At 32.6% G+C, this 13,622-nt stretch overlaps 2 protein-coding genes across 2 annotated transcripts; one reads left to right on the forward strand and one right to left on the reverse strand.

The window, feature by feature from the left end:
- Nucleotides 1–3,255: 3,255 nt before the first annotated feature.
- Nucleotides 3,256–7,518, forward strand: LOC105790023 (zinc finger CCCH domain-containing protein 3). The gene is made up of 7 exons (XM_012617409.2): nt 3,256–3,573; nt 4,005–4,174; nt 4,321–4,374; nt 4,940–5,056; nt 5,130–5,423; nt 6,572–6,847; nt 6,977–7,518. Exons 1-7 carry the CDS (start codon nt 3,510–3,512, stop codon nt 7,319–7,321), a joined length of 1,320 nt encoding a protein of 439 aa, XP_012472863.1. The 5' UTR covers nt 3,256–3,509; the 3' UTR covers nt 7,322–7,518.
- A 1,010-nt stretch (nt 7,519–8,528) lies between these two features.
- On the reverse strand, nt 8,529–13,364 carry LOC105790038 (protein-tyrosine-phosphatase IBR5). Its single transcript, XM_012617429.2, has 5 exons — nt 12,834–13,364; nt 10,565–10,664; nt 9,599–9,656; nt 9,260–9,366; nt 8,529–9,004 (listed from the first exon to the last, which is right to left on the reverse strand). Exons 1-5 carry the CDS (start codon nt 13,068–13,070, stop codon nt 8,709–8,711), a joined length of 798 nt encoding a protein of 265 aa, XP_012472883.1. The 5' UTR covers nt 13,071–13,364; the 3' UTR covers nt 8,529–8,708.
- Nucleotides 13,365–13,622: the final 258 nt, after the last annotated feature.

Here is a 13,622-nt window from a genome sequence, read left to right on the forward strand (position 1 = left end):
GGGCTGTGGGGACTTGGAGGCAAGAGTTAGCTTGGGCGATATTGAAACTTAAAGGAAAGTCCTTGCTTGTTGCTATACTCAAACTTGCTTTGAGTGCATATTTGTATGTAATATGGAGATAGAGGAACAAAATGTATTTTGGTGCATATTTCTTGACTGAAGATGTTGTCTTGGTGCATATTAAAGAGATTGTGCAGGCTTGTTTAGGAGGAAGACCAATCAATAAAACTGATCCTGTTTATGCTTCACTTTGTGCTTCTTGGGGTATCATTAGTTAATTTGTTAGTATAGTTTAAAGTTACTGTACAATGTTTTTTTTTTTGTTCTTTTGTAGCAGTTTAACTGCATTATTTGATTAATGAATTTCATCATTCATCCAAAAAAAAATTATAATAAATAGATGAAAGAGTAAGTTTACATTTTCATTAACTTTAAAAAAAATACATGATAGTCATTAAACTATTTAAAAAATTAATATTTAAGATAAATTACTTTGTGCATTTAAAATAAATGTAATACAAAAACAATAAATATATCACCTAAGCTACAGGTGGAGTGGCAAAAAACTCTAGTTCAAATATTCCATTGACATACTCACATGCATACTTCGAGGAATCCTTAGATATACCCTTGCCTCTATTCTTTCTTAAATAATAATAATAATAAAGTAAAGGAATTAATTTAACTTTTGAATTTCGTCGTTTACAATTGAATCCACGAATTTTTATTAGCCCTCGTTGATATCAGAACTTGATAATTATAGCTATTAAGGATTAATTCTTTATTGTTGGTGCGGTTTAAAATTGCGTTTAGAAGAAGCGCTTTTAAAAGTACAATAAAAGTATTATGAAAAGTGTAATTTATTAATTTTAGTGTTCAAACATGATAATAGAAAATAAAAATTAATTAAATTATATGATATTTAAATAATTTAATATAATGATACATATTATATAAATTTTAAATACTTTTAAGTAATTAATATAAATTATTTATGAAATTAATAATATATAAAATATTTTAAAAATAAATATAATAAAATAATATTTAAATAATTGAAGATAAATATATATAATATAAATTAATCTAATTTTTATATACCCTTTAAATAGTTATTATAAATAGGATATTTTTATAATTTTCACTTCCAAATGAAAAACCCAAAAGCATCTAAATCTCACATTTTTACATTTGGGTGAAAGAGTACTTTTTGTCCGCACTTTGATTCCACAAGCCAAATGTTTTTGGATACTTTTACTATGAAAAAATAATTTTAACTTGAAAGTGCTTCTTCATTGAAATGGAGAACATATAATTGTGTAAATGAATAGAGCGTTCGATGAATTATTAAGTAAACTATTTATAGAACATTTGTTTATGTTCGTTTATTATGCTAAATAAATTAGTATGAAAAAAGTTTATGTTCATTTAATAAACGAATGAACACGAACAAATGTGTGTTCGGTTCGTTTATGTTCATGAACAAACTCGTTTATTTATTAATGATATTTTTATAAAAAATTTATTAGTATATATTAATACAATCATCTTAAAATCATTTATTGTTCCATTAGTATATATTAATAAAATTATATTGGTTTGTATTTTTTCATTTATAATATAATTATTAATATTTATATTTGACTATTTTATATCTAAACAATATATGTGTATATATTTATTGTTTGTTTGTTTGTTTATTATTTATTAACATTGTTCGTGAACGTGTTCAATTAAGTTAAAATGAACATACATAATTTTAAATAAACGAACATGAACAAAAATTTGAAATTCTTAACGAACACAAACTGAATACGAACAAGTTTAAAAATAAAGAAACGAACATGGACAAAAGTTTATTCGTTCAAGCTTGGTTCATTTACAACCCTAAGAACACACCTAAATCTTGATGAAAACCAAATATAGGGACTACAATAAATCTAATTGCTAAGTCTAAATACTAAAGTGGATAGAAGATATATGTATCGAAATGAGCTTAGTCGTGAAGATCAGAGGTTAAAAACTATAGGTAAAAAGGCCTATCCAATCCCTTTTAATTTTGAAATTGAGAAAATTAGTCTCTCTTAAAAAGTTAAAACAATTTAATCCTTGTCAATTTTGAAAGTGAGCAATTAAGGACAATTAATCACGACGTTAATGTCTTTCATCAATTTTGCATAATTTTGATTGATATAATAACAAAGCTAACCCTCGATGTTTATGTATTTTGTTAATTTGCTTTTGATTCTAAAAAATTCAACAAATTTAGCCTCAACATTTGCACATTTACAAAAATATTGCAAGCTAAATTTGTTAATAGATTATCAAATTAATAGAATGTGTAAATTATGAGAGCTAAATTTATTATTATCCTAATTAAAATTATATAAAATTAATGAAACCATTAATGCAGTGATTAATTGTTCTTAGTGCTCACTCTAAAAATTGAGAGGACCAAATTGTTTCGATTTTTGAAAGGGACCAATTTGCTTAATATCAAAATTGAGAGACATTAGAGTCTTTTTACCAAAATTATACCAATCCAAAAGTAAATATTTAAAAAATTGAATAACATAAATAATTAAATATTATTTTGCACTTCATTTTCAAAAAGAAAGAAAGAAAAGGTAAAAGACCAAACCTGTTGCGGTCAATAACTGAAAGAGAGAAGTTGAACTTCTGGGTAATAATGTCTTTTGACTAAAAGAAAATAATTATGGATAAAATATGCTTTTAGTCCTTATATTTTGACAAATTTAGATGTTTAGTTTCTATGCTTAAAAACTTAAAAATTAAGTCCGTTTATTTTTCTGCTTAAAAAATTCCCAATCAAATAATTAACATTATTTGTATTTCCCATCAAAATTTATCAACTTGTCACGTGAATTAAGTTATCTTCATATTATGTGATATGATTGACAAAAATAGACATACCAAGTTAACAATTTTTTAGAAATTATCAACAAAATTTATAATTGGACGAGGATTTTAAATTAAAAAGTAAGATTTAACTTTTAAAATGTAAAGATTAAATCTTAAATTCTAGATAAATACAAGGACTAATAGCATATTTTAACCAATTATTATTATTGGTACACTAGGACAAAACACAGAAACTTACTCGAGAAAAAAAATCCTAGATTTTCCTTACATCAATAAAAGAGAAAAGAAATTTTAATTTCTACAAAACAAAAATTAAAATTAAAAATAAAAATCAAATTGGAATATTTTCTTCGATTTCACTTTTTGTTTCTTTATAATCTCTTTCATAGTTTCCACAAGAAAGAAGAGGGAAAAAAAAAAAAAAGAAGAAATTGCTCTCTCATTGCACTCTTTTGATCGTCGTCGTCGTTATTATGAGTTAAAATCGTTTTTTTTTTAAACCATACGAATTTGCCTTGATTATGCCCTGCAATTGACTCTTTTTTTTCTCTCTTGTTGTTTGTTTTTTGATTGTTTCGATCAAAAGTAAGATACGGTTTTACTAACTTTCCGTGCCGCATCCACCGATGCCAGATAATCGGCAAATTCAGAACAATGTTGTTTCGAATCAATCCGCTGATAGCATTGAAGGTAGCGTCGATTCTTTGTGCTCTCTTTGTTACTTCAAATTTTACAAAGATCTGATGCCACTTTATGCTTTTTCTCTATTATTATTGTTGTTGTTGTTGTTGTTTATTTAGATTTCTTTTGTTGTGATCGTTTTCCATTGTGATCAATGTTTTTAAATTATTGTGAAATTGATAAATTTTCTATTCACTCAATAAAAATTAGCAACTTTGTATATTTTAATTTTAAAGTCTGTCGTTCTTTTGATTAGAGCTTCTAAATTTTTTTTTTTTTAATTTTCGTTCTTTTTAAATTATAGTAGCAATAGGATTGGTTAGGAAGCTCGTTGTTTCAATTGCTAAATGTGATGGCTTATTTGTTGCAATTTGATTATAAATATTTGAGAAATTCTGATTTTTGATTAATTTCGGGATTTTTTTTCTCTATGTTTTCAGAAGCAATTTTGCGTTTGAAAATAAATGATAATAATCAAGAGGTGGGTGTTTCTAAATCAGTCTCGTATCCTGATCGTCCTGGTGAACCGGATTGTTCTTATTATTTAAGGACCGGATCATGTGGTTATGGAAGTAACTGTCGTTTTAACCATCCGGCTTATGATGCTCAGGTAATCTAGTCTTTGTTCTTCTTTTGAAGTGAAAGGCATTTAGTGACTGATTATTTCAAGATGTAAAGCAAGTAGATTCAGATTCTTATTATGTGTATATATATTGCTTTACTGAATGGTTGAATATGTGTTGTTATTTGGTGCAGGCCGGCCAATATCGAGAAGAACTCCCTGAAAGAGTTGGACAGCCAGACTGTGGGGTATTGATACTTTTCATTTAAGATTAGTGGTCAAAATTTGCCTTTCCCAAAGATGTTTGTGTTGCCATTTTGTGCTGGGGTATATCTTACCTCTTGCTAATAAAAGGAAAGGCAACTAACACTTGGTCATGAGAGTAGATGTTGTTTAATTAGAAACAAAATATTCCATTGAATATTAGCAGGCATGATTCTGTGTACATGTGCAAGAACGTTAACATGGTACGCTGTAAAATGGAGTTTTCTGGTTATGCTAGTCATCGTTTTGCTGTTGCCTTTATTTTGATGGTGTATTGTTTTGTCAATAATACTGTTTTACCAGTGGATGGACTATGATCTTAATCTCACCAGTGTGCTAATGGTCCCTTTTAACCGAGTGAATTGATGCATGACTTTTTTTTTCTAAAGAAAACTGATGTAGCTCAGGATCATGGTTGATCTAGTGCTCTCTCATCTTTTTTTGTTTTCGTTCTTGTTCTTGTTCTTGTTCTTATGATCAGAGATTAAGAAAGCATTTGTTATTGAAAGCTTTTTTTAATTTAGAAAATTTCATTAACCTCCCTTGCAGTACTTCTTAAAGACAGGAACTTGCAAATATGGATCCACATGCAAATATCATCATCCAAAGGACAGGAATGGAGCTGGACCTGTTACATTTAACACTCTTGGTCTCCCTATGCGTCAGGTGCTTTCTTGTGCTCTTATTTGATGTGCTTGCTTGACCTTATGTTGTCTCATTCTGGCCCTGAATTTAGCAGGATGAAAAATCATGCCCTTATTTCATGAGGACCGGATCATGTAAGTTTGGAGTTGCATGCAAGTTCCATCATCCCCAGCCTGCTTCAGCTGGGACTGGCTTACCTGTAAATGGACCTGCGGGATCATCAGTTTTGCCACCAACAGGTGTGCCATATGCTGGTGGGTTACCCGCATGGTCATTACCTAGGGCACCGTTTGTCTCTGGCCCGCGTTTACAAACCCAAAGCTACATGCCTGTTGTTGTTTCTCCTTCTCAAAACATAATTCCTGGAAATGGCTGGAACACATACATGGTAAGTGAATGTTTCTTTTGTTGAGTAATGCTTATCTGAAGTTTTGGTTCCTCAATAAAATCTAATCTCTGCACGGTGCGATCTTGTACCGTGCTCTTAAATTTTGAAATTTAAACATTTCACTTCTCTAAAAGCAAGCTCCATAAATTTCTCTGCAAGTATAAACATTCTGTTGATTCCCTTGAATTATGATTCTCTTTAACTTCCTATTGCTAAATTGTTGTGTTTTTTTATCACTGATACAAGAATGATGTGAACCTTGGCATTTTTCTTAAAATAAAGTGAGATGGTCTTGATGATTTTAAAATTTTATTTATGAACTTTCTTTTACCAGATGTAACTTAACCTGAAGGGTCAGTCCTAATGTCTCTTTTCTTCATTTACTTCATCTTTTCTTAGAAAAACTCATAACATGCATTTTCTTCTTATCTGCTGACAACATTTTATATCATTTTCTCGTAAAGACTTAAGATGTGTGTTATTATCCATTGGTTGATAAACCGAAAGTTTTATGTTCATGATGTTGCTACATCCCATATCTGTAACATTTGACAATGGCTTTGTCAATTTATTATGAATGGTTAGTTCAATGACTTGTTCCCACTGGAAGTCACTTTCATTTAAATGTTATGATAAATCTATCTGGTCTTGACTCCATTTTTATACGAACTCACTTACTATTAGACGCATTTTCTTTTGCATAATTACAAGTTTTAGACACCTTAGATGTTCTCATCTTTGCTCAATTGTTGTCTGGGCTGCTTGCTGGGGGAAGCTGAGAGGCATATGCATACTTTTTTGATATTTGAAATGAATACCTTCATCGCTCGTACAAGTGACTGTTGTCCAAAACAAACTTAATTGTGTCTTAAATGTGTTACCCTGTTTTGCAAACTTGTATATCTCTACATATTTCATGTCCATGTCATTCACCATTCTTTGTGGTGATTGCTGAAGTTATATAGATGTAGGGCATGGTTGCTTTTCATATTTCATGTACACATATCTGACAGTTCCCTGCAACTACAATGTCATAAATAGCATATTTCGGCAGTTCTGATTCTTTATAGGTAGCTCTTGCCGATTGAATGTCTTTTCTTATTTTGCCTCATTTCATTTTTCTTCGTTTCTAATTTAATTTTGACCAGGGAAATTTGAGTCCTGCATCTTCTGCTGGTATTCTTGGATCCAATTACGCTTACAACTCGATGAATCCTGCTGAGTCGGGCTCTAGTGGACAGATGCTTTTGTCATCAGCACCTGCTTCTAATTTTCCTGAAAGACCTGATCAACCTGAATGTAGGTATTATATGAACACCGGAACTTGCAAATATGGATCTGATTGCAAGTACCATCATCCGAAGGAAAGGATTTCTAACTCAGCCATGAGTAGTGTTGGCCCACTCGGGCTTCCTTCAAGACCTGTAAGTTTCATGTCTATTTTTCACATGGTTAGGTATAGGTGCTAAATATCCATTCAGGTGAAAAAGTTTGCTTTTAGTATACACAGACTTGCTAAACAATTACTTCATAATTTCTTGTTCTGAATGTAGGGACAACCTGTATGTTCTAGTTACACTATGTATGGACTCTGCAAACACGGGCCAACTTGCAGATTCGATCATCCTTATATGGGATATCCTTATAATTATGCTCTAAGCTATCCTTTATCCATATTTGATACGTCTCTCCTAACATATCAAAGAATGACACCACCACCCAATTTATCCGAAGCTCCTCTACCATCAAGGGTTCCTGATTGGGCACGGAACACCGACCCTGCGAGCAAGAAACATCAAAACTTGGAGACCAAGAGTTCAGATGATTCGTCCGAACAGGTTGTTTCTCCACCACATTCTTTGCAGAGTTCTTCAAAAACCTCACATGATCAAAACTAGGTTAATCCGTGTCGTTTTATCATCATTTTTAACATGTCTGTTTTGTTAAATCCGAAACTTTCTGAGAACACTTCATTATATGTGTACTTCCTGCACCCCCTTTCACCTGTGATCCGACAGTGTTGTAGGCTTTTTTTCTTTTTCCTGAATATTTGATATATGCAAAATGCTGGGGGGACGGGAAGGCTTTTTTTTTTTTTTTTTTGTGTGTGTGGGTTGTGAATAAAATGCAGGTGAAAAGATATCTTTCTCAAACATTATTGCTTCTATGTTAGTGGTGTCACTATAATGTTTTTAAATGTGATATCAGTGCACAAGTTATTCGGGAGTTCAGCTTAACTTCAGGTTCGACTTGGATGTCTGAGTCAGCTCGAAATTTGGGTTCAATTCAGAAACTTTTCTGGTCTCAATTCTCGTCATTGTTGAGCATTATATAATTTAGAAAAAAAATTGAGTTCCCTAAATTTATAATTTATATATTAAAGTAATGAAATCAAATATTCAATGTTACAGGAATTACAATTAGACTTATTTGTTTTAAATAAAGGAATTTTATTAAGCGAAAAAGATAAAATTACTGAGAAAATGAAGCCCCAATAATAGAATACAGTTAAACTAGAAAAAAGAAAATCAAAACAGAGTAACATCATTTTGAACCTAAAAGCAAGCACCAACATCCACCAAGAGATTTGATGCAAGTTGAAGCAGGCCGAAATAAAACCAACAATGATAGATTTAGCCACCAGAAAAAAGAACTGCCGTGTTAACACCAGACCTCCATCTCTTCTCATTTAATGGCAAACCAATATCACAGGAGCACCTGACCAGCGATGGGAACTTAAGACTCCAACGAAAACAGCGCAATCGGGAACCCAAGGCAAGGAGATGAACTCGAGCAAAAACTTGAAAAACAAACACCTACAAGAGTCACCACAGTCCACAAGCGACACCTTGCGACCTCATGACAAGGGATGATCGGGTGGTGGCCAGTAGCCGGCATCGCCTTAGGGCAGTTGTTAAGGCACTCCCACAAAATGTATCAACTAAAACTGGTTCAAATATCATGCACCCAAGGATTAGCATTCAAACTATCCTAAATTCATTACAGATGATAAAATAAATATCCATACCCAAAATTTATTCAAATTAACTAACTGTATTTATTCCGAAAATGGGAAAGAAAAAAGAAAGAAGGAAATGAAATTGATTCTACTGAAAATTATCTTTGTATTCGAAACCAAAATGGTGCTTCGTTCATTAACGTTCAAGGCACTCATTAGAAAATCTAGTGAACCAGAAAAGTTTAGCATTAATTTACAGCCAAGGTGTCGTCCTAATCCGACTCTGTGGTTAAAAGGGTTGGAGTTGCAAAAGAAACTCGAGGAATTTAAGAACTATCCATTGGAATATCACTTCCACTAGGGTTTGATAGGTTTTCAGACATGCTTCTCTGGGTTCGGTCAGCACCGAACGTAAACCCATGCGGAGGAACTTCGAAAGGCGGTGGACGGGCGAAAATGGAAGTAGCACCAAGGTTGTTGAAAGCGGGAATGGGAACAGGAAGTGGAAGTGGATCACTTGGGTTCGAGAAGCCAAAGTTGAAGGATGGGGCTCCTGCAAGATTGCTATTATCACATGATCCAAAGAGCTTTTGCTCATATTCCTGCAATTGCTGGTACGCATCTACAAAATTGTAACCAACGCCAATTCTCAGAAGGTAATAAAACGTTTCCAAAGCAAAAAATGAAAAATGAAAAAAAGGCCGAGTATATATACAAGAGATGAGTAATAGCAACAACATCGTATGGGAATAAAGCATACCTAAAATCAAAGTACTTATTAGTGTTTCAGAGACGTTTTTCAATTAAGCAACTGACAGTCAATTTAACTAATGGCTTTCATGATATAAGGTTAATCAAAGTCGAGGCTAGAAAATACCTTGACTTAACTCAACAGATGATCTCCGTTCTTTAACCCACTGATAGCTCGGTTGAAGCCTCCATCCTTTAGACTTCATCAAGTAAGCTATTACAATAGCCGGTGACCTGCCAGAAAGAATATCGTTTTGTTTAAATCGGCATTACACACAAGCACACGAGCATTTGGCTCATTGATAGGTGCATCTATCCCTTCTTGAAGAGTTGGAATACCCCTTTCCTCAAATAAAAAGAATATATATATGTATATAAACACTCATATAGCAGTTTAGCAAGTGACTTCAATACACTCATGTTTGTTTTAGTGTGAATTTCTTGGATAAGAAGCAGTAAACTCAACTTATTTTTTCCTGACATGCAGTGCACAAGGACTCGAGCCTTATCTCTCTCACATTGCTCTGCAAAAATGGACCACAGGTCAGAAAAATGCCAAAGAGATTATAAAACTATGCAACATGTCAACTAGAAGTGTCTGAGCTACTGCAATGCAACTGACAAACATAAATTAATTATCACGGGAATAATATCAGCGTGAAAGCTCCCGGAAAGCCATTTTTTTTCACTAGGGTAACGAAGGGCGTGGTGGTTCAAGTAGAGCAAACAACAAGAAGATTAACAAGTTGAAAGAAGAAATTGGGACTTAAAAAAAATGGTTTTTGAAGCCTAAGGGAAGCACATATAATTGAGAGAAGAATACACACTGTTGGCCATGTGAAATAAGAAATTAAAGAAACAACTCATCAAGTAAAGGTAAAAGCATCATGGAGACTCTTGTACTTGAAGTCAGATTGCATTTAGCCCCCTTAAAAAATGGGCAAATTAGTTCCTGTAAGAGCAAACTGATCCTACTGTTAAAAACTGGTCACTATATGTCAGCATGAGGTGCGTGTGGCATGCCATGTGTAACTGTCTAGTTATTCCATCAACCACGCTAATTTTTAATAGTAGAAATGGATGAAATTTTTAACAGAAATGACCAATTTACTCTTTAATCTAATATACAAGAACTAATTTACCCCTTTTTTGAGTAAAATGGTCAAAACACAATTTGACTCCTAAAACAAAGACTTCTGTGGCACTTTTACCTCAAGTGAATAAGAATGAGAGAAAATATACTTGATAAAATATAAATGCTTCTCAAGACCCAAAAAGAGTGAGTATTATTGTGTACATCTACAAATTTGCACAAGCAAAAAAACTCAATGTGAAGGATGAAATACCAAAGACATGCATGAAAGAGGAGATATCAAAGTCATAAGCATGACTACGAACTAAAATTCAAAATGCAATACGAGGATTAACGGACCTAAAAATTGTACAGCATCATCAAATTGCAAAATTTTGTCATCTTGTAGGCAGTGATAGGTAAATGAATTCTTGTAGAGATTTTGACAAGCAGGTACAGTCTGCAAAGAGATAATACAAATAACATAAGAACATGCCATATAAGTATATAATTTTGATACTTGACAGTGATATTATGCAATTACGCATCGTAGCAGTCACAGTATCCAAAGAAGAGAGCAAACTGCAGAATGGAAAATATAAAAGAACGGATCTCGACACCATCCTGCATGTTCTCGACACCATCCTGCATGTTCCTTTCAATCCCATCACCAAGCAATGAGATGATAACGAATGCTTGTTTTCTTAGAATGAAATTAAGGTAAACTACACCATTAGTCACTAAACTACGGGTAAGTTTTCGTTTTGGTCACTTAACTAAAAAAAGTTACAACTTGGTCACTAATGTTTCCGAAATTGTTTTTTTCGGTCACCCGACTGTTAAGTGGCACTTTTTTAGTTGGCATAATAACAATTTTCGTCCTCAGTTTTTTTAACTTAACTAAAAAACACTGAAGACTAAAATTGTTATTATACCAACTAAAAAAATGCCACTTATCAATCGGGTGACCGAAAAAAACAATCTTGAAAATGTTAGTGATTAAATTGCAACTTCTTTTAGTTAAATGACCAAAACAAAAACTTACACATCGTTTAGTGATTAATGGTGTAGTTTACCCTAAAACTTATGATTCAAAACATCAAAACCCTAAGACTGCAGTTATAAAAATCCCCAATCCCATTTTCTCCTCATTCCTATTATAGTTTCAGTTAAATTATGTCCAAAACTTTAACACCTTTCCATTCTTTGATGCAAGAAGATCTTTCATCTTTGACCGAGTCGAGTAAAGTCCAGTTTATAACCCTTAGAAAACGCGAGTGGAATACATAAACTTCAATATCATGTAAATCTAACAAACAAGCTATTTATTTGCTGCTATGTTTATGCACTTTCTGGTTAATTCTAAACATCTGAAAGGCTCACTAGAATTTTAAATTACTATCAAAAGGGATCCATTACTATAGTAAACGGAACCTTTTTCAAAAATAAATAAGAAAAAGGAACTTCAATGCATCTATCATTCACTCCTTATCTTCAAACTGATTGCTACTCTACACCTATCTGCTTATCGGTAAAAGTACCAAGGAGGCCCTTGTACTAAGATTCTGATTGCATTTCGCCCTCTTTACTAAAAAATATGGGCAAATTAGTCCATATACGCTAGATCAAAGAGCAAGCCATTTCTATAGTTAAAACCTGACATGGTTGATGAAATAACTAGATAGTTACACATGGTATGCCACATGTACCTCGTTCTAATGTACATAGACTGGTTTTTAACAGAATGATTAGTTAGATCTTTGATCTAATTTACAGAGACTAAGTTACACATTTTTTGAGTAGAAAGGGCAAAATGCAATCCGACTCTTAGTAAAAGGGCCTCCATAGTGCTTTTACCTCTGCCTATCCTATTTTAAAATTCTCAAGTAAACATTATGCAAATCTTACAACTTCAATTTTATGACTAATTGCACTATTAGATTCTCCGTTCGACACGCAAGACTAAGAAAAAAAGCAATCACTCGTAGAACTATTTAACTATGACAAAGCTTACTATTAATTCTAGTTCTAGCATTACTACATTGCAGCCATACATCCTCTTTTGGTATCACCTCATGCCAAAATCATACATTTGATTTTAAACTTCTTCTCCATCTCTGTAACTCATGATCAATGATACTAGCCTTAGCCTCATTCACACATACCAAATATGCAATATCACCATAGAAATTCATTCAACACATCTATAAGTTTAGCCAAAAGGTAAAAGGCCTAAACTAGAGTCTCAACTATTAATGTAAATGCAATGTACTTTGACAATAACCAAACTAAATTCACTAGATTCCCGAAGTTGTAAACTAAGCTTTCCTTAACATCCTTAATCCCACATATAAAACTAACACAAAAGTTATCTAGATCAGAAAAATACCAAAATTTTCCCAACAAAAGAGACTAATTCAATCATTAATCCAACATGCCAAGTAGCTAAAATGCAAAAATCCCATCATAGTTAAGGACACAATCTTCGACATACAACACAAAAAATCCATACCAAAATCCATAAATTCAACATCCATCCATAAGCTGATACAACATTACACGCAAAAAACAAAAACAAAAACAGAAACAAAACAATAATGAAGAGAACATCAAAAGAGAGCCGGCTTACATTGAGGACACGAGTAATACCCTGAGTCTTAAGAAGCTCAGAACGAGAGGCATTATCGTAGCTACCCAAATAAAGAAAATCAGGCAATATCACGGAGGGGAAAGCACTGACTTGAAGCGACGTTTTGTCAGATGAAACGGGAGCTCTATGCCCACATACCCCACAAACCTCCCCCTCTTCGAATTTGTGATAGTGACCACATATCCCACAAGGATTCTCTCTTTCCCTCTTCCTCATCCCCACCACCACCACCCCACCAGCAACAACAAGCACAATAGTTTTTAGATTATACCCAGATCGAGAAAACCAAAAACAAAAAAGACCCTAGAGTTCTTTTTTTTTTGGAGGGGGGGGGATTAAATGGTTTCTTAGTTGAAGGAAGGTTCTTGTAGCAATCGAGATTTTGGTTGATCGAGATCCAGAGGATTCTTAGTTTTTCTATGGTGTTTATATATGTAATAATCTTTTTGATGAAATATGTATTAATATTAAATACATTGGACATCGGGGAAAGACGATCTTTCCTTGAGTCATAATGAGAGATTTGTACTTTGAGTTTTATTATATATTCATTAACCTGACTGATATTATATATATATATATATATATATATAAAATAAACTACATCAAATAAAATATTTATATTAACTTTAAAATTTATAAAATAATTGTTGAATTATTGAAAGATTTTATTTAAGTGATTGAGCATTAAATTTTATTTATGTTAACAAACTTCAACGACGATTCAATGATCCATATGATGAATTAGTATTCATCAACAAGTAAAAG

This window comes from Gossypium raimondii, chromosome 7 (genome assembly GCF_025698545.1).
Source record: "Gossypium raimondii isolate GPD5lz chromosome 7, ASM2569854v1, whole genome shotgun sequence".
Lineage (NCBI taxonomy): Eukaryota > Viridiplantae > Streptophyta > Magnoliopsida > Malvales > Malvaceae > Gossypium > Gossypium raimondii.

What these genes read in the sequence shown, in the direction of transcription:
- LOC105790038 (XM_012617429.2), bottom strand. Translation starts at nt 13,070, where the DNA reads ATGAGGAAGAGGGAAAGAGAGAATCCTTGTGGGATATGTGGTCACTAT. An exon ending in GTATTACTCGTGTCCTCAAT is followed by an intron (nt 10,665 to 12,833) that starts GTAAGCCGGCTC and finishes ATCTCTTTGCAG; the next exon opens with ACTGTACCTGCTTGTCAAAA. An exon ending in TGATGCTGTACAATTTTTAG is followed by an intron (nt 9,657 to 10,564) that starts GTCCGTTAATCC and finishes CCATTTTTGCAG; the next exon opens with AGCAATGTGAGAGAGATAAG.
- LOC105790023 (XM_012617409.2), top strand. Translation starts at nt 3,510, where the DNA reads ATGCCAGATAATCGGCAAATTCAGAACAATGTTGTTTCGAATCAATCC. An exon ending in ATCCGGCTTATGATGCTCAG is followed by an intron (nt 4,175 to 4,320) that starts GTAATCTAGTCT and finishes TATTTGGTGCAG; the next exon opens with GCCGGCCAATATCGAGAAGA. An exon ending in TTGGTCTCCCTATGCGTCAG is followed by an intron (nt 5,057 to 5,129) that starts GTGCTTTCTTGT and finishes TGAATTTAGCAG; the next exon opens with GATGAAAAATCATGCCCTTA.